General features: G+C 35.6%; 1 protein-coding gene across 6 annotated transcripts in view; it reads right to left on the bottom strand.

The window, feature by feature from the left end:
• Window positions 1-21,439, bottom strand: part of LOC132555126 (plasma membrane calcium-transporting ATPase 2-like) — a 146,215-nt gene that overhangs the window by 39,878 nt on the left and 84,898 nt on the right. For all 6 annotated transcript variants that reach the window (XM_060219474.1, XM_060219475.1, XM_060219469.1 and 3 more), the window contains 5 exons: window positions 20,049-20,272; window positions 14,795-14,989; window positions 14,111-14,344; window positions 8,394-8,519; window positions 2,843-2,998 (listed from right to left, as the gene is read on the bottom strand). In XM_060219474.1, coding sequence (XP_060075457.1) covers window positions 2,843-2,998; window positions 8,394-8,519; window positions 14,111-14,344; window positions 14,795-14,989; window positions 20,049-20,235 — 898 coding nt within the window. In that variant the 5' untranslated portion in view covers window positions 20,236-20,272. The remainder of the gene's footprint in view (window positions 1-2,842; window positions 2,999-8,393; window positions 8,520-14,110; window positions 14,345-14,794; window positions 14,990-20,048; window positions 20,273-21,439) is intronic.

Here is a 21,439-nt window from a genome sequence, read left to right as displayed (position 1 = left end):
ACACTCACAACAAAATTACACAACAGATTTTGCTTGCTTCAGCACAATGATTTAAGACTGTGTACTTTTTACACACCAAACTGTTATAGAAATATTTCTCTTCAGAATTACACTTTCACACCATTGAAAGATCTGAAGAGATTGGATCATGGAACAATATCTGTGCGAAATGTGTTTCAAACATGACATTTTATCATAGAGCCGGGAATACATTCAGTAATATCTAAAGGTGGGTGTTCTGCCCTTTTGCAAACTAGTTAAAACTGAATTTTTTTGTGATTTTTTTTCTTTTTCTTGGCCTTCTTGTTCTGGAGAACAAACCAAAATAAAAGCTAATTTGTAAATGAGGACATAGTTGCTAGTTTTCTTCCAAATAATTCTGTCTTGAGAAAAGGTCCTTGGTGTAAACATTCATTTATGAATGCCATTTGGCCATACATCCGATGTATTTAAAACAAGGAAATATTAGTTCAAATGAGAAAACCTGACCCAAAACAACTGCATGTCATATTAGAAGAAAATTATCTTTTTGAATGTTTTCCGAATGAAGATTTTTTTCCTATGTAAAATTAATTAATTTATTTCTCATTTTAAAATGTGCTATCCTTATTCAATACATATACAGCTAATTCCCTATAAATAGCATATTATTTAGATCCACTTGGAGCAAAATATTGAATATTTTTCGAAAAGATTGTCCTGAATATTTCTTCATATTTAATCTATGTGTAAAACAAGCAAATTTCTGCATGTATGGTATATAATGTATATCTCCTAATATTTTCCTAAACATGCAACAAATAAATAAATCAAAACAGTATGAATTCAGGTCATTATTGTAACCAGAAATATTTCAAAACAGGACTAGTTCTACTTTCGTAAAACATGAATGTCCCTTGTTATTATAATGATGACTGATGAAAATAGGCTTGACCTTTGAACCATTAATTTTTGTTTCAAGCCGATCAAAATACCAAGGCTGGTAATTTCACTATACCTGAATTCACACTAAAACGGATAATACTGAAATAAATTATTTGTTAACAAATCAAAAAAATATAAACACAAGACAAAAATATCATACTTGTTACACTGCTACATCTCAGCATGCAGTTCAAATGACAACTTCAAAAGGTAAACCTAGGAACAATTTCAAACAAGGCAGCATGCATTTGATGAGAGAGTGAGCCATTCAAAACCTTGATTATTTCATAATTTTTGGATTTACCATACATCTATCATTATTCATTCAAAACAGGTTCCTTACAACCAAATTTCAAGATTGATTTTTTTTTGCACAAATTTCAAGCAAAAACTGCAAACATAGCTAACCACTCAAATTGATCAGATAAGTAGTGTGTACAGAGAGGAGGTTTTGAATTGCTGCCGAATGGTGCTGAACATATATAATCATAAACAACTATCTAGATACCTATTCTTTCATATCACTGCATGACAATGTTGATCTGTATTGATATTTCACAGTGGGAAGTATATATCAGACCTAACTGTAGGAAATAGCATTAGCGATCTTGACCATATCTGCCGTAACATAGCTGGAAAGATTTTTCTTAAAATAAAATGTTTCTTAATTTGATATCTAAGTTGTACGACAGCCAAATCAATAATCAGCTTCTTGTTACTTTTATTTTGTTGCTTTAAATGAATTAAGATGTTTTAATGGAAAGCTGCATAAGTGTTTTGATCTTGTGGTTGAACACAAAATTTTGAGCATACAATTCAATTAAACTCATTATCAAATATTTCGATCACTTGCTGCAGTGTTTCGTGATTTGATCAGCACAGAATGTTCTGGAATCTGTGAAATACAGTGTTACACTGTCATCAAGGACTTAATTCAGTGACAGCTATACATTTACTCATTTCCATTGTATTGAAATCATTAATTATAAAATTCAGAGGTTTGTCATTTTCAGCATTCCCCCCCCCCCCCCCCAAAAAAAAAAAGAGATCAAACTAGAATGTATCAAATTAATGAATCAAATATTAACTTGGGTGAATAATTCTACTTTAGTTACTTAAATAGCAACTAATGAAGTCATGCAATGATATGGAAGAAATATTGAAAATCCTAGACTCTGTGGTACCAACATCAATAGATTGTATACATACATGGTAAAAAATTCCTATGGTAAATTTAGAGTACACACATACTAAAAATATAAATAAAACCAATAAATACATTAGAAGACAAAGTTAACAAAATAATCATATTAAATATATAATACATCATGACAATCTCAATGAGTTAAATATATAAACATATGTATGTGTATTCTCCCATACATCTTTGGTGTGGTGCTATGGAGGTTGTTTGGTGTATATATATGGTGGTTTGTAACGGTAGAGAACAAGATATATAGGGCGGAGTATATACAATATAACTACATGCTAACCAAGGCTATCTGTATACACCATTCCCTGAAGGTTAAAGTTTGCTTTTCATTTACCCATCCACAAAAAGGATTTTTTGTTAAAAAGACCTATTGCATTTCTTACTTTCTAAAATAAATGGTTTCAGCTTGAGATGAAAGAATACCTATACTCTCTATTAATAATATCCCATATGGTCATATCTGGCATATTTTTATGTTTGTGTATTATTACCAGACAAAACGTATGGTGTGTGAGTATAAATGCATGCTTTCCCGCACAGTTTCTGTTCTACACACGATGCAAAGTGAGCTCCAAATTGCTTGTTCCTGTATCATGCTAACATGCTTTGCCCCTGTTGGCACCACACTGTGGGCCTGCCATCTATTATGCTCATGTTTAGTGTTTCTGGTAGGATCTAATACAAAGCGGGCCTGCCCTATAATACCTGCACTGTCCCCTTTCACTTTGGATTTGTCTTTCTTGTCCTTCTTTTCATCCTCATCCTGTGATGCACCCAGCAGAGCAAATATGATGCCTGTTTGAGAGTTGACGCCGACTGCAGTGACCACCATTTTGCCGCTACCTTCCATGACATGGGTACCTAAAACCATGACGACATAACCATTAACTAATCTTAAAGCTGATTTATCAAAAGTAAGTATGCAAGCTGCATCCATTGTTTTATTGCTATTACAAAATGCCTTGAAGCATGCTGTGTAGATTCTCTTTAATCCCTCAACTAAGACTGCAGATGCAATTAGCAATCATTAACGTCCTGTTTTAGCATCCCAAGCACGTGAATCATATGTAGTGACAGTAAACATGCCATCATTTGGACTAGTACATCCCAAAACTTCCATAACCTTTTGGTGAAGTTCTCAACATTTTTTACCTGAATTTTACAACTAGTAACAGCATAAATTGGCAAACAGTGCAAATATTTTCTGAATGTTTGGAAAGATATTTTGGCTTTTGTTTTTTATTTTGAGTAATAAATACTTTTTATCTGCAAACAGGAATCTTTTCAATTGCAATATCAACAACAACTTTGGATGTGGATCTTCACTGCAATCAATCTATCTTCTTGCTAGTCAAATAAAAGGTTGCCTCTCAAAGCATAATTAATAAAGAGTATTTTTCTATCACAACATGTTCATCACTGACTTAGTCCACTAAATGCTTATATTTCATATATATTTTACAGCCCTGCATCCTTTTGGTATCTATACAGAGTGCACTGCATCCCACATTTATCGGCCCTCTAGCTATGAACTGACAGTGGCTTTACTTTCATGTTTATTGATCTGATGAATCTTCAATCCCCCCCCCCTCTCTTTCTTTTTTTTTTTTTCTTACATATTGCAACATCCCCAATTGGAAAAAATAGAAGAAAGTTTCATATCATTTCTAATATTTTGCTATATGGGACCAAAATTCCTTGAAGCTTTGATTTTTTTTCCCTCTCTGATAAAACTTGATACCAATAGACAAATTCTCTGACCTTTTCCCCTCTCTCATAAAACTTGATACCAGTAGACAAAAATTCTAGTGTTTCCTTCTAAAAACTAATCTTAAACTATGAGGGGTAAAATTTAAGGAGCTGTTATAAGTCTTGAGGTAATTATAATTTATACAGACAGATTTTCTCTTGATTCACTCAGTCTCATGATCAAGACTTCCGTATAAATAAATCAAAGCAATAATGCTACACATTTGACATTTAATTTCACTTATGGGTACAAAAAGGTTTCAAGTGAAACCTAGCTGATGTTTCTAGTGTAGAGTTTCTCAGACTATTGGCTCCAAAGTGCAGTCCCACAGCTTATTTGCTTTTAGAAAAAGATGCTCTCTTGCCCCTGAAGTAGAAATCTAAAAAATTGGTGGAGGGAGGACAAAACTTGTTTGAATGAATGATGGGGTCTCAGTTACAATCACAGACTTACAATATCTAATCAACTACCAGCCAGTAAAATGTCAATTTGGCAATTTACCACCACCATTTAAAAAAAGAAAAACACACAGAATGCAGACAAAGTTATTGATCTGCTCTTATAAATAAAAATCATCCTCTTTTTACCCTGAAACATTTCTATAGCCTCTGCTGACAGTCTTGTTTCCTTATTGGGTTACTATTCGGAGTCGTTTTATAAGACTCTTTTATTGAAAAAACCATAAATCAAAGTCAATGTCAAATCAAATTTCTTGATATCAGGAAAGAGTTTGAATTCTATGCAGTCCATGACAATGGTATTGGACAAGATTCCAAGCTACCTAGATTCCATAATCTAGTGAATGTATAGAGTTTCTGCGTAATTGACCATAAGCGACGACCCACTGATTGGTTGGGTTTGACAAATGGTTACTTTCCACGCGAGTACTATATAAACCTCTATGTCAAAATATATTGCTTTTGGGAGAGATTACCATACCAAACGTTCCTTGAATCTGCAATGGATTTGATGGCAACAATGCCAATGCCCTTAACAGCTGATAGTCAGGGAAATTCTGAACAAAAACAACTTCATTATTTTATTAAGACAAATTTGATGACTCCATCTGAAGTCTTTATAGCCATGGCAAGGACAATGATATTGTGTTCTGAAGTCTTTACAATCAAGACGAGGACAAAGATTTTGTGTTTTGTAGTCTTTATAGCCAAGACAAGGACAATGATTTAGTGTTTTGTAGTCGTTATTGCAAAGACAAGGACAATGATTTTGTGTTTTGTAGTCTTTATAGTCAAGACAAGGACAATGATTTTGTGTTTTGTAGTCTTTATAGCCAAGACAAGGACAATGATTTTGTGTTTTGTAGTCGTTATTGCAAAGACAAGGACAATGATTTTGTGTTTTGTAGTCTTTATAGTCAAGACAAGGACAATTATCTTGTGTTTTGACGTCTTTACAGTTAAGACAAGGACAATGATTTTGTGTTTTGTAAATGTTATAGCCAAGACAAGGACAATTATCTTGTGTTTTGAAGTCTTTACCGTCAAGACAAGGACAATGATTTTGTGTTTTGTAAATGTTATAGCCAAGACAAGGACAATGATTTTGTGTTTTGTAGTCTTTATAGCCAAGACAAGGACAATTATCTTGTGCTTTGAAGTCTTTACCGTCAAGACAAGGACAATGATTTTGTGTTTTGTAGTCTTTATAGCCAAGACAAGGACAATGATTTTGTGTTTTGTAAACATTATAGCCAAGGCAAGGACAAAGATTTAGTGTTTTGTAGTCTTTATAGCCAAGGCAAGGACAAAGATTTAGTGTTTTGTAGTCTTTATAGCCAAGGCAAGGATTAAGATTTTGTGTTGTGTAAACGTTATAGCCAAGGCAAGGACAAAGATTTTGTGTTAAGTAAACGTTATAGCCAAGGCAAGGACAAAGATTTTGTGTTATGTAAACGTTATAGCCAAGACAAGGACAATGATTTTGTGTTTTGTAGTCTTTATAGCCAAGGCAAGGATAAAGATTTTGTGTTATGTAAACGTTACAGCCAAGGCAAGGACAAAGATTTTGTGTTTTGTAGTCTTTATAGCCAAGGCAAGGATAAAGATTTTGTGTTATGTAAACGTTACAGCCAAGGCAAGGACAAAGATTTTGTGTTATGTAAACGTTATAGCCAAGACAAGGACAATTATCTTGTGTTTTGAAGTCTTTATAGGCAAGACAAGGACAATTATCTTGTGTTTTGAAGTCTGTACAGTCAAGACAAGGACAATGTTTTTGTGTTTGGTAAATGTTATAGCCAAGACAAGGACAATGATTTTGTGTTTTGTAGTCTTTATAGCCAAGACAAGGACAAAGATTTTGTGTTTTGTAGTCTTTATAGCCAAGGCAAGGACAAAGATTTTTTGTTGACTGAATATTAATCATGCTGTTTGAGAACAAATTACAACATCCAATTTCAAAATGCGAGATCTATTTTGGGAAGTACTGACATATTGAGGAATATTTTTCTAAGGTTGAAATATAAAAGCAGAATTGCACATTAGTTTCCAACATTTTAAATTGAAAAAAAAAGAATTGATTTAGGAATCTGATACATGTGACTTATTCACAGCATTGAATGAAGTAATTTCATGTTGGGTGGGACTAGACTAACATGGGTAACACATCAGTCCCTCCATAAGATGGTAGGACTAAAATCAATCTATAATCAATATTCCAAGGAAAATCTTTCTAACAAACAAAATAAACAAAAGTAAGTAGCCTTACCAAATGTAGGCCAATATCACTCATACAGGACACAGAGCCTTATTAGACATTGGTTCTCGGAATTGTTTTTCCTATTTTACACCATAGATAAAGTAATTAATTTCATTTCTGTATCAATAGATTGACAAGTGGGTAGTCATTTTTTAATCAATATGGAAGAAACAGCAATGTTTCCAAACATTTTTATATTGTGGAAAAATTATATCAAAATATTTTATAACATACAATTATCAGAGGCCACCATACAATGTTGATGTGAGTTTGAGCAGCACAATCCTTTCGGAAGATGAATCTCTTGACAAATGCACCAATACAACCTCATTAGGTTAAGCATACAACTAGCAAAATAGCAGGAGCACGCATCATGAAGCTAGAAGCACACAATGTGATTAAATCATTATTGATTAAAGAGGCAACTGACCTATATTTGTACTTTACCTCCAGAAAACAACATCATGTTTTCTAGGAAATACTTAAATTCATTGGAATCCTCTCTCTACACATTTTGATGTTCCTGGGGTTGGACATATACAACAAAGAAGGTTTTCAACATTCTTTACTAATAACCATGTAAATCTTTAGGTAACATAAAGCAGACTTAAGTAACTTGCAGAGGTTTCCAAGACAAGAAATTTGGGGAAAAACATTTCTCCTCAAAATGATGAAACTCTCAATTTTGGAAAAAAAAATTTCAGAACATCAATTTCATTTCCAAATTATGTTACCAGAGCTTCCTAACAAAGGTCCATGTAATATGGCTTCACAAACAATGGAAGCAAACGCTTGGTAAAACTGACAACTTCTTTGCCAGCTAGATCACGAACATTGCGAAGTGAGTGTTGAATATTACAACAGATATAACTTAATGATGATTTAATACCTTGCACAAAGCATGTAAACTGTAAAGTAACAGATAAACAAATAAGGTTTGTAGAAAGTCATACTTTGAAGTAAACCACATTACATAGCCCAAATTTACTTAGGATATGGTCCTGCTTATAAAGTTATTATACAATAGCTTAAGTCCCCGACATTACCTCTCCTGCACCCATTAAAATCAGGTCCTGGTCTTTCCCTACCTCCATTATCATGTCGCCTATGACCAACAATCCACTTCCTTTCCTTATGGCCATGGTCCTTCTCACCCCAAATATACAATAGCCTATGCAAACTCCTTTCAATTACCTTATCACCATTTTACTGTGCTCTAGACCTTTTTGCATCATATGATAATCTATGGCCTCTTAACCCATCTCCCTTATCCCAGTTCTAGGGTGGAAATGGTGCTTCTCAGCCCATTACACTGTAGACTATCCCCATCCCACTGCACACTTCTGATCCCCTATCCCCAATCTAGTGTGGAAATGGTGCTCCTCACCCCATTACACTGTAGACTATCCCCATGCCACCACACACTTCTGATCCCCTATCCCCATTCTAGTGTGGAAATGGTGTTCCTCACCCCATTACACTGTAGACTATCCCCATCCCACCAAACACTTCTAATCTGCTCCTGACCCCTACTTCCAATCCCCTATCCCCATTTTACTGTGGCCAGTGTCCAACTTGCCCCATTATATCATATATCTGCAGCCCCTCCTCCACCTCTCTTGCCTTGGTCCTTTTGACCCTAATTAGAGGATTGCCTTTGCATCACACTTTTCATTACATTGTGCCTATACCCCCTCCATCATCTTTCTGATATCCTGAAGCCTAGGTATAAAGAGTTCACCTGTGTCCTGCTGACATCAGGAGAAAATAACATTGGACACAACTCACCTGAGAGAAGCATGGGATCTCGGATCTCCCCCTTTTTCACATGGTCCGATTCTCCAGTAAGTGAGCTTTCATCTATTTTTAGGTCATTACTTTGGATTATAACTCCATCAGCAGGTAACAGATCACCTGAAACAAGTACAACATATTACATAAATCTTGTAGTTGTAAACTTCATTGATTTTAACACAACTTCCAATAACCTGGGCCTGGATTGATGTGTGTTACTGTGGGAGAAAGTTTCCAGTGATAACAGATGTGGTTAAGCAATGCAACACCAATACCTTTCCTATACAACCCAAGAATCAAACCCAAGAAATGAATTCTCAATGTCTCATTTAAGAAATGAATTCTCAATGTCTCATTCAATAAATGAATATTATTTATTTTACAACATTTGGGAAACAAGTTATTTCAACTTCAATTTCTCATTCAATATAAAAGCCCCTTTTGAACGTCTCATTCAATGTGAAATCCTTCTGAATATCTCAATCAATGTACATGCCTTTTAAATGTCATTCCTTTACAAGCAGCCTTAAGAAGGTCTCTATTTGATTATCTCTACCAATTTATAAACCTTCTGAAAGAGTCTTAATTTATTGCATATAGATGTATCTTTCTGAAGATGTAAATTTTGTTTTGTTTCGTTTTTTTGGATGAACATATATTTATATATAAGATATGCTTTGAGTTTACAAAAAAAAACCAGATGACAACTTGCACTATCAGTATGATCATTCTTATACCTTTCACTACAGCGACGACACCCATTTCAGTGCCATCAACTGTAGCAGTCAGGACCTCCAATATTCTCCCTCATTAATTGAAGTGATTAAATAACTGTGTAGAATCAATCAATCAAAGAAACAAGAGGCCCATGGGCCTTAACGGTCATCTGACAAAAAGCAAGCCAAACCTAGAAAGTGGGTTGAGGTCATTCATTTGAACAAACTTGGTAGCCTCTCCTCCAAGCATCTTACAGGCCCAATATCAGCACTCATGGACTTTTGCTTGTTGAGATGAAGTCCTTTGTATATTTTAACATATTTGACCCCTGTGACCTTGAAAGTGGGCCAAGGTCATTCATTTGAACAAACTTTGTAGGGCTCCATGCCAGCATGTTATGGGCCAAGTATTAGCCCCCTAGGCCTTCTAGTATTTGAGAAGAAGTTATTTAAAGATTTTGACATATTTGACCCCTGCGACCTTGAAAGTTGTTCAAGGTCATTCATTTAAATAAACTTGGTAGCCTTTCCTCCCAGCATGCTACAGACCCAATATCGGCACTCATAGACTTTTGCTTATTGAGATGAAGTCCTTTGTATATTTTAACATATTTGACCCCTGTGACCTTGAAAGTGGGCCAAGGTCATTCATTTGAACAAACTTTGTAGGGCTCCATGCCAGCATGCTATGGGCCAAGTATTAGCCCCCTAGGCCTTCTAGTATTTGAGAAGAAGTTTTAAAAGATTTTGACATATTTGACCCCTGTGACCTTGAAAGTTGTTCAAGGTCATTCATTTAAACAAACTTGATAGCCCTTCATCCCAGCATGCCACAGGCACAATATCAGCAATCTGAGCCTTTTGGTTATTGAGAAGAAGTTGTTTAAAGATTTTAACATATTTGACCCCTGTGACCTTTAAAGTGGGTCAAGGTCATTCATTTGAACAAACTTGGTAGTCCTTCATCCCAGCATGTCACAGGCCCAATATCTACACTCTGAGCCTTTTGGTTAATGAGAAGAAGTTGTTTAAAGATTTTAACATATTTGACCCCTGTGACCTTGAAAGTGGGTTGAGGTCATTCATTTGAATAAACTTGGTAGCCTCTCCTCCCAGCATGCTACAGACCCAATATCAACACTCATAGACTTTTGCTTATTGAGATGAAGTCCTTTGTATATTTTAACATATTTGACCCCTGTGACCTTGAAAGTGGGCCAAGGTCATTCATTTGAACAAACTTTGTAGGGCTCCATGTCAGCATGCTATGGGCCAAGTATTAGCCCCCTAGGCCTTCTAGTATTTGAGAAGAAGTTATTTAAAGATTTTGACATATTTGACCCCTGCGACCTTGAAAGTTGTTCAAGGTCATTCATTTAAATAAACTTGGTAGCCTTCCTCCCAGCATGCTACAGACCCAATATCGGCACTCATAGACTTTTGCTTATTGAGATGAAGTCCTTTGTATATTTTAACATATTTGACCCCTGTGACCTTGAAAGTGGGCCAAGGTCATTCATTTGAACAAACTTTGTAGGGCTCCATGCCAGCATGCTATTGGCCAAGTATTAGCCCCCTAGGCCTTCTAGTATTTGAGAAGAAGTTTTAAAAGATTTTGACATATTTGACCCCTGTGACCTTGAAAGTTGTTCAAGGTCATTCATTTAAACAAACTTGATAGCCCTTCATCCCAGCATGCCACAGGCACAATATCAGCAATCTGAGCCTTTTGGTTATTGAGAAGAAGTTGTTTAAAGATTTTAACATATTTGACCCCTGTGACCTATAAAGTGGGTCAAGGTCATTCATTTGAACAAACTTGGTAGTCCTTCATCCCAGCATGTCACAGGCCCAATATCTACACTCTGAGCCTTTTGGTTAATGAGAAGAAGTTGTTTAAAGATTTTAACATATTTGACCCCTGTGACCTTGAAAGTGGGTCAAGGTCATTCATTTGAACAAACTTGGTAGAGCTCCATGCCAGTATCCTCTGTGCCAAGTATTAGCCCCCTAGACCTTCTAGTATTTGAGAAGAAGTCGTTTGAATGAAAAGTTTACGGACGGCGCACGGCGGACGGCGGACGACGACGGACGAAGCATGATGACTATAGGTCATCGGACCCTTCGGGTCAGATGACCTAAAAAACCCAGCCAATGGTAGGTCTGGGTTCCAGAGATTCAATGGTAGGTCTGGGTTCCAGAGATTCAATGGTAGGTCTGGGTTCCAGAGATTCAATGGTAGGTCTGGGTTCCAGAGATTCAATGGTAGGTCTGGGTTCCAGAGACTAAATGGTAGGTCTGGGTTCCAGAGATTCAATGGTAGGTCTGGGTTCCAGAGATTCAATGGTAGGTCTGGGTTCCAGAGATTCAATGGTAGGTCTGGGTTCCAGAGATTCAATGGTAGGTCTGGGTTCCAGAGATTCAATGGTAGGTCTGGGTTCCAGAGACTAAATGGTGGGTCTTGAGTTCCAGAGACTAAATGGTAGGTCTGGGTTCCAGAGATTCAATGGTGGGTCTTGAGTTCCAGTGATTTAATTGAGTATGTTAATATGTTGTTTATTAGACTGCGAGGACCTAATCCTCTTGAGACCTGTACTTTCAGCCAAGTTGTAATCCAACAGAGGATGAGGAATGATAAATTGATTGGTGCCAATCCAAGGAGACATGTGGGAAAAGGGGCCCATTTCTTTTACCAAAGACACATGGCAACCTGTTGAACTTTCTTAAGTGGAAGCAACAGTGCTTGATATTCAGAAGGGTGACGTCTCACTCTGGCCAAGAGTATTTGTAAGAGAAACATATATTGATGAATTCATAAGGAGGCAGACCAAATATGCCATAAATCTTTTTGTGAATAGCACTTTAGGGACCTGACCGAACTGGACTAGAGGTTTTTGTAGTTATTGGTAGTGTACATCCAGGACTGTCTGTTATATCTCTCAGCCATGACTTGTCCAATATAATACTTGTGTTACTCATACTTCTTCTGTACTTGAATTAATATGTTTAACATAGTTGGAGGGCTTATCATGTACAGTTTTCATTCCAGGTTCTGCTTGTACCAGGTAGGTTATCACAGAAATATGAAGACTACCAGATATTCCTGTAATACATAACCCCAAGCAGACAGACTTTTGTTTCAGGATTCTGGTCAACAATTAAGCAGACATCTATTCTTAATATCAGGAAAAGCTACTTCTAGTATTTCTAGATATTGTCCTAGACCTTAAAGCTAAAATGGTGATATAAGAATTCATTTCAGCAATTATGGTATTGAATTAGAACATGAAATTTCAATAAAAGCAGATAACAACTAGTGGGGAGTGCTCAAAAAAAAAAGAGAAAAGTTAATGAGTAAATAGACAGATAAAGTTATACTCCGGTGTATATCAATAATAACAGCAATATACAATTGATTGTAGACTGGTGTATAAAATTAGTACTTCTATATTGCCTTTTGAATTACATTATGTAGTAATGGAGACATGTTCACAGTATCTTCAAATTGTTTATCAAAACACACACCCTTACACACATAGCACTTCATTATTAGACATTGGCCTTGAAAAATCACTCTTGATCTATATTATTCAGCAAGGACAAAAATCCTCTACCTGATTAGCAGTACAAAACCACAGAAAGCTGTGTCGTGTGGCCATCACTGTGAGATGGTATAATTTGTTCTGTGACTTCATCGTTAGGCTGAGATCACAATCAATACTAGGTTTTATCGGAAATAGACCATAGTGGCCTGGTAATCTTTTGTCCTTAGACCTATGATAGAATGAGGTAAACATGCATACTTCATCTCTAATCTTATTTCAGGGCTTTTTACACAGACTGCGAACAGCTAATGCAGTTACCACACAATCCAGACATGTTACATGTATAAGGCAATTCCTTCATATACACATTACTCTGAAGAACAAAGGCTTTGTAAGGTGGATAGTCTCCTACTTTTTTTTCTTTTTATATTTTTTCCTCTGTAGTTTCATAAAAAAAGTTCTAACTTAAGCGACTAGATGCACAAGGAGGTACCTTTCTGTATAAGTTATTGATCATGTGTGGATTTTGTTAAAGATAGAATGTTTATGGTTTAAGGGGATTTCATTGTAGAAGTAATACAATTTTGAATTAAGTTCAAACATTATTTAATGAATTTCTCCTGATGGTCTGGATGGTATTTTGCAGGGGAAAATAATGATAGCAGTAACCAATGAATACCCATTCAGTTGTGTAGGTAAACGTCTAACTGTTTCACATCCGCAGGGAGAATTAAATTGCATCCCTCTTGGTGTTAGGAGTATTAAGTTACCATTTCCACTACCAAGTCAGCTATCATTAGAATGTCAGCTTTCTATTAGTTTCTTTCTTTATTGTGTTTTTTTTTCTCAAAAGGGATTGTTTTCTCATAGGAAGGAGTTCTCCTGGTTGGCTTTACCTAGGAACAATGTTTTAAAATATGTTTTATAGGTTTTTTTTTCATGTGTTTTCTGACAGGAATCTTTCAGAAAATCACAAAATTTTTAGAATTATGAGGCACCATCCTATCTCTAGATTTTGACATTTCTTTTGAACACTTTGGCCATCTTTACATCAACTCCTAGGCTTCAAAATTTAGGTCCTTAGCATCAGTGACAAGTCCTAGAAGGATGTTACAGTTGTACGATGCAGTTTAATTAATTCCTTATTTGGCTCTACTGTACCTTATTCTAAATTTGTGTCTATAGTACAACTTTTCAATGCAAGCATGGTTCAATTTGTAATCTCTAATCTATAGCTTTTGACTGAGAATGATTTTAAAGTGGTCTCCTGATAGAATTGTCATATATCAGAACAATATCATTGGAACTGTATGTGACTTGAGCTATAAACTTTGTCAAAACAAAGCATTACACTACAACATTAACTGATTTTATCATATCCAAGCATGTATCTACAAACTTTTGCAGCATTTTGTCAAGTTATGTCAAAATGAAAGAAAAGAATACCTACCATATTTGATTTGGCATATATCCCCAACCACGATTTCCCCAACGGGAATGTTGATATCTTGTCCGCCCCGAATCACTGAGAACTGATGATCATGTTCTATTTTACTCTGGAGTCCTCGGAATTGTTTTTCCTTTCTCCAGTCATTAAAAGCAGTCACAAGAACTACAACAATTACAGCCACTAAAATAGCCACCCCCTCAATCCACCCAGCTTCCGATTCCGAATCATCCCCACCTGTAACAGGAAAATAAAAAGCTTAGTTAAAATCAATTCTGATTTCTTTCAAATTGAAGTTTTTACACAGTGTGTGCCAATAATGCATATGTGCTGGTTACTTTAACCAAACAATCCAAATATGCATACAAGAATGTTGTGTTTTAAGAATAACAAAATTTATCAAAAAAAAAAAACTAATGGAGATAGCTATACAAAACTTTTGTTTAGCAGGTGAAGTTATTTAAGAGATTTCTTTGCCCTTGACATAATCAATCATACATACATAAATTACAATTGAATTTGAAGTAACCTCTAAATATTGTTTATTTAATTTTTGTTGTTATTTTCTAAAATCCACATAAATGAATCAACACTATACTCTCTATGAATTCTTATTTTAAAGGTTTTGCTTAAGTGATTTTCATAAAGAAAAGATTGTGCCATCTGTGACCTGTAGGGAATCCTTACCGTCTTCTTTAGATGGAGGCTTATAAAAAGATAATCCTAGAGAAATTAATGCAGCTACTAAAAGAATTATTAATGTCACATCTTGAACAGCTTCCCATACAAGTTGGAGGAAGGTTTTAGCAGGCTTTGGAGGTATCACATTGGAGCCGAATACTTTCCGTCGGTCTGCAAGGTCTGCTGGAGAACCAGGTAGACCTGTCAATATCAAAACAAATGAAACATTAATTCACATTATGTATATGTCAGTTTAAATTATAATTCTTTAATAATCCCGAATATCAAAAAATGCTTTTTCAGTTTAATACAAATAAATAGTATCTCCAGTTTCTGGTTTTATCTCAATTTGTAAGGATCAGAGAATTAAAATAATTTTTTCCTTCTTTTTCTTTCCAAAACAACAGCTTTTTTCTAAATTTCTTTTATCTTATATGGTTTTTCATTTGAAAATTGGCTTTAAAAGTATTATCAATATAAACATGAACCCACGCAAACTTAGCATACAGCCAAAGAACACCTTATCTCATTTCTTAAAACACTGAACATTTCATCCTTTGGAAACTGAAGATTGAATCTGGGTTGAATTACAATGGAAAACATTTCATACTCAAAAATAGAAATAAAGAGATATAATTAGCAGTAAAATAACTGAGGTATTTGCATGAAATACCACCTGACTTTGTGGTAATACATGGCTAGGCAGTTTCTATACAATTCTGTGAAATGGTGTACAGTTGCATTGATGAACAGAAAGTACATCTGCACCACAAAGTATTCTTACTTTTTCCTGCAGTGTAACAGTATTTAATGATCCCTGCAGTGTAACAGTATTTAATGTTCCCTGCAGTGTAACAGTATTTAATGTTCCCTGCAGTATAGCAGTATTTAATGTTCCCTGCAGTGTAACAGTATTTAATGTTTCCTGCAGTGTCCCTGCAGTGTAACAGTATTTAATGTTCCCTGCAGTGTAACAGTATTTAATGTTCCCTGCAGTGTCCCTGCAGTGTAACAGTATTTGATGTTCCCTGCAGTGTAACAGTATTTAATGTTCCCTGCAGTATAACAGTATTTAATCTTTCCTGCAGTGTAACAGTATTTAATGTTCTCTGCAGTGTAGCAGTATTTAATGTTCCCTGCAGTGTCCCTGCAGTGTAACAGTATTTAATGTTCCCTGCAGTGTAACAGTATTTAATGTTTCCTGCAGTGTAACAGTATTTAATGTTCCCTGCAGTGTAACAGTATTTAATGTTCCCTGCAGTGTAACAGTATTTAATGTTCCCTGCAGTGTAGCAGTATTCACTGTTCCCTGCAGTGTAACAGTATTCACTATTCCCTGCAGTGTAGCAGTATTCACTGTTCCCTGCAGTGTAGCAGTATTTAATGTTCCCTGCCTTGTAACAGTATTCACTATTCCCTGCAGTGTAGCAGTATTTAATGTTCCCTGCCGTGTAACAGTATTCACTATTCCCTGCAGTGTAGCAGTATTCACTGTTCCCTGCAGTGTAACAGTATTCACTATTCCCTGCAGTGTAGCAGTATTCACTGTTCCCTGCAGTGTAGCAGTATTTAATGTTCCCTGCCGTGTAACAGTATTTACTATTCCCTGTAACACTATCTAATGCCATGTAAATTTGATTTACCCATTATTCCCAAAAGATAAGTTTCAGACTTTCTAGAATTAGGTTTTGTTTCCAGTACAAAAAAATTGTATTCCAGATACCATTGAGCTTATGATAACACAGCTAGTATCAAAAACAAGACAATTGGATTTACAATCCATGAGCTAAGTAGATATCCAGCAAGCTGTATCTTGACAAGCAGGCTGCCTTTGAGGATAACCATGTCAAGACCAAGCAAGTATATCTTAACAGAAAACCTATGAACCAACAAATAAACATCTTTCCCTATAAATATGCAATAGCATGCCACATTTTACACCAATTGTTGTCCAGAAATAAATAATTACAAAGGACAATGGCTAAAATAGGGCCAGTCTATCAGAAAAAAAAGAGTAAATATTGACAAATGTAAACTAATATATATGCATCTTCTTTAATTTCTAAGAAGCAAAATCTACATAGGATGCCAACTGCTACAAATAATGATCAATTATTGACTTTTCAGGAGGTTGATATGGAGTTACTTTAACCTGGCAGAAAAACATTGACCAAGGGCAAGGCTGAAATCAAAGGTTCTTCATCTGTATATTACAAATGAAACATGAAGTCAATATGTTATATGTCAATCTGCATGTGACCATCTCTTATCCAATTAATACAAGGGAAGCACTGACAAATATAATACAATATTACCTATTAACATATGTCAAACAGACTCAAGAGAGACACATAGACCAACTCCCTTGAAAAAATATTAAACAGACACATTTACAAACCCACAGATCTGGTGAAAACTTTCAAATCATAGATCAAAGTAAAAAGTGGTTAGAGCTGATCGATTATGAGAATGACTCGATATATTGCAAATATGCCTCCATCGAAATGTATGATTGTGTAAGTATTTCAGTCAGACTGTCCTTGCTAGGAATATGCTACCTATGGTAAGTAGGTTTTTGACATTCCAAATTAATAAGCAATTCCATTCATATGGTTGTTGCTTAAAAATTTCAAACAGAATTTTTGCTATACCACACTTGCATTGTAATATGAGCCATATATCAATAGCATGCAAAGTGTAAATGAAAACACACAAACAGGCTGCTGTCAGCCTGGAAAACAAGTCACATTCTTAAATGAGGTATCACCATATATGGGTATACAAATTTAGTGCCTACAGCTAAAAAAACAGCTATATTCACCAGAGCCTACAACTGACAATAACAAGACCAACAACCTGTATAAGCCAAACCTTCAGCTAGACCAACATCATGCATAAACCAGACCTTCAACTAGTCCAACAACCTGTATCCTTCAAATAGACCAACATCATGTATAAACCAAACCTTCAGCTAGACCAACATCATGTATAAACCAGACCTTCAACCAGTCCAACAACCTGTATCCTTCAACTAGACCAACAACCTGTATAAACCAAACCTTCAACTAGACCAACATCATGTATAAACCAGACCTTCAACCAGTCCAACAACCTGTATCCTTCAACAAGACCAACATCATGTATAAACCAGACCTTCAACTAGTCCAAAAACCTGTATCCTTCAACTAGACCAACAACCTGAAAAAACCAGACTTTCCATTAGACTTGTATAGGTCAGACCAATCCCCATACTACCACTCTTTTTTGTAGTAACTGCATATTTTCTAAAAATTTGAATTCTTAACCAAGAAAATATTTACACAGGAAATTTTATCTATTCTGAATCACAAAGCATTGATCTCTGTGGTTTTACAACTGAATGTTATCCCAAAGAAGAGTCATATTGAGATTAAGGATGGCCATATACCATACAGTGATAGCAATGTAACTGTTGGTTGAGATTTGTATTGATCTCACTTAAATCAATGTTATCACTGTACACACTTTGTGCTTCAAAGTAAAATGTTCACAATCCAAATTATCAGCATTCACTAGTTGACGTTGAACTTAATTTGTAGCGAACAGAATCGGGACAGAATAAATGCCCCACATTAATCATTGAATTCAATTCCAATTAAGTGAGAATTTTGATGCAGAAGACAGGTTTTTTGTCAAAACTACCATCATTACTCAATAGGTGGGAAAGCTTACTGCCGTTTTCAAGGTCACAGCAATGTCACTGTACATGAAACAGCAGCATATTCCGTAACATTTGACAGCGATTAATAAGGCTTCACTTGAAGGGTGATTGCTTAAGTAATTAAATACCGACTACAATTACCTAGAATTAGTGTTACTTTTATAGCTATCTAAGATTAATGAATAAAACATCAACTACAATAACTCTACTGCTTATAACTGAAATCTACTTAGTTTGTAAATGGGGGCATTGACTTTGTGTTAATGCTGCTGTGGCACTTGAAAATGGCAAGATGTATCATCAGCATGAACATAGCAATTCTTCAAACTATTGGAAAATGTATCTCTGCCAGAAGTAGTTGACTAATTACATAACTTCGGAAATTATCACTTTCATAACTTTCCTTCAAAGCTATTAATCTTCATTCTAGAATCACTTAAATATTGCAACAAGTAATGTCAGGAAGAAACTATGGGAAATAATATAAATAAAAAATTTAGGAGCCCATCACTACCTTCCATGTGACACCATTTTACCATACTCTGTTTACAACAAGGAATATCTGCTGGCCCAACAGAGTAAGATGTACTATTAATCCTTATAAATACTAACTTCTTCAAAGATATAAATAGCAATATAATCGAAGACATTAGTATTGTAACACCTCTGGCTGAAGAAATATGTCTACCCATAACACATAAACCTCAATCTTTAAAAACAAAACTGGTATGGCAGCATTATTTTTGGCCTCCTAGTGTGATTGTGGTTCTTTCTCAGAGACGTGCTGTAGCTGTGGAGTCAGATGTCACTTATTCTTGCATTGCAATTTTGCAAGTGTGCTTAACTTAAACCACAGAGAATGTTCTGTTAAGATATTATTGTCAAGTTTCTAACCTCAGACACCATGTTTCAGGCAAAAAAAATATTCATTACTCCATCATTCCATAGACCTATGACAAGACCACAAACACCACAGGATTCAAGTGTAAGTAACTATCTGTACCTCCGACTAAACCATTAACATCAGACTCCAGTGTAAGTAACTTTCTGTACCTAAGATTGGACCACAAACACCACAACTCTCCATACCTCCGACTTAACCATTAACATTAGACTCCAGTGTAAGTAACTCTCTGTACCTACAACTACACCATTAACACCATCAGACTCCAGAGTAAATAACTCTCTGTACCTATGAGTGGACCACAAACACCACAAGGCTCAAAGGCAAGTAATTCTCCATACCTAAGACTGGACCATAAACACTACAACTCTCCATACCTTTGACTGGACAACAAACATCACACAAGGCTCAAACGTAAGTAACTCTCCATACCCCTAAGATTGGACAACAAACACCGCAACTCTCCATACCTTCGACTGGACAACAAACACCATAAGGTTCAAAGGTAAGCAACTCTCCATACTTATGACTGAACCATAAACACCATGACACTCAGGTCTATGTAACTGTCCATAGTGATAAGGAATCTGACATCAGATATTCTGACAGAAAATGACAACACACAACTCTACAACTGTATATGTAGATTTGTTTACCTTCTATAGGAGATGTATATAAAAGGCGACACAGCTCTGTGACCCCATTGTACTTTGACTGTATAAGGTTGTATCCTTCACTACCCCTGTGCTCCATAAGTTCCCGGAGCTCCATGAGAGGGACCCCATACTGTCCCTCTGAGTGTCGGGACAGAGCTATTCCATCTGGGTGGTCCTCCTCTGCCATCCTGGGTCTGTTTTTATCTATTTTCACTTCCTAGACTCTGCAATGATAAATAAGAACAACATAAATAATTGTTTACACAAGTCATTCATTTTTATATGGATTAATTCAAACAACCAACAAATTTCTTAAACCAGACTGTCAGATCAATACCCATCATCTCATTGTTTGTTATCCCAACTTATGCCTTCAAACAATTGTTTAATCAGATCATATATCACTGGAAGCAATTCCAGAATTTTTTCCCCTCAGTATCAATAAATTTAACATTGCCACAAATTTAATAATATACATACTCCATTCCTACATATAGCCCCCAAAAATATAACTCCATTCCTGGAGGAAAGCCCACCCAAATATTATTTCATTACAAAAGGATAAGCTGTCAAATATTACTTCATTCCTAGAGGAAAGCCCATCAAAATATTGAACCAATCCTGGAGTAAAGTCTCCCAAAATATTTCTCCCATACCTACAGGACAACACATCAAAATAATAGCCCACTCTTAAAAGAACCAGGAGATACTGATTGTAAAACTGAACCTAAATCCATCGCTTCCCAATCCTATAGTACAAAATACATGAAGTCCTACTGGGAGGGGAGACACTCGCAGTAAAACTCCTAAAATAGCAGTCTTCTCTTACAAATAAAATCAATTATGATGGGACAGTGTGGTTTTGCTGTGCAGTATCACTTATAGAATGTATAAACCATGAACATGGCTATGAATAATTGATGAGGGTTTGAAATTCCTGCTGCTAAATATAGGGTTATGACACATTTCATGCTACTAAGTCCCTCCCAAATGTATCAAACAACCATACTATACCGATTCAGGAACAGAGTTCATATTGCTTTTTCGATGAATTTGGTATTCGAGTACAGAGAAAATGAAAACAGTATAGGAGATCCCCTGGCACATGCAAACTTTCAATCACAATGCATGTCTCATGTTTGTGTGGTCACCTATTTCACAATATTGACTAGGAGGCGATACAAAATGATTCTTCTTGTGGACCAAATTACAGTTCAATGCCCTCTGTTCGTAACATTATTATCTGTAGAATTTTCTATATATAAACAAATGACTTTGTTGGGTGCATATTGACTGTGTGAAACATGAATACTGTATCATAACATGTCTGACATGACAATCTACCATAACTGAGAAGTTCTCCTGATTCATACCTTAGATATTTCTATCCA

The sequence above is a fragment of the Ylistrum balloti genome, unplaced genomic scaffold (assembly GCF_031769215.1).
Source record: "Ylistrum balloti isolate Yb309-2 unplaced genomic scaffold, AGI_CSIRO_Ybal_v1 Utg370452, whole genome shotgun sequence".
NCBI classification, from domain to species: domain Eukaryota; kingdom Metazoa; phylum Mollusca; class Bivalvia; order Pectinida; family Pectinidae; genus Ylistrum; species Ylistrum balloti.
Note: the sequence above shows the minus strand (reverse complement) of the source record. Positions and strands in the feature narration are given on the sequence as shown.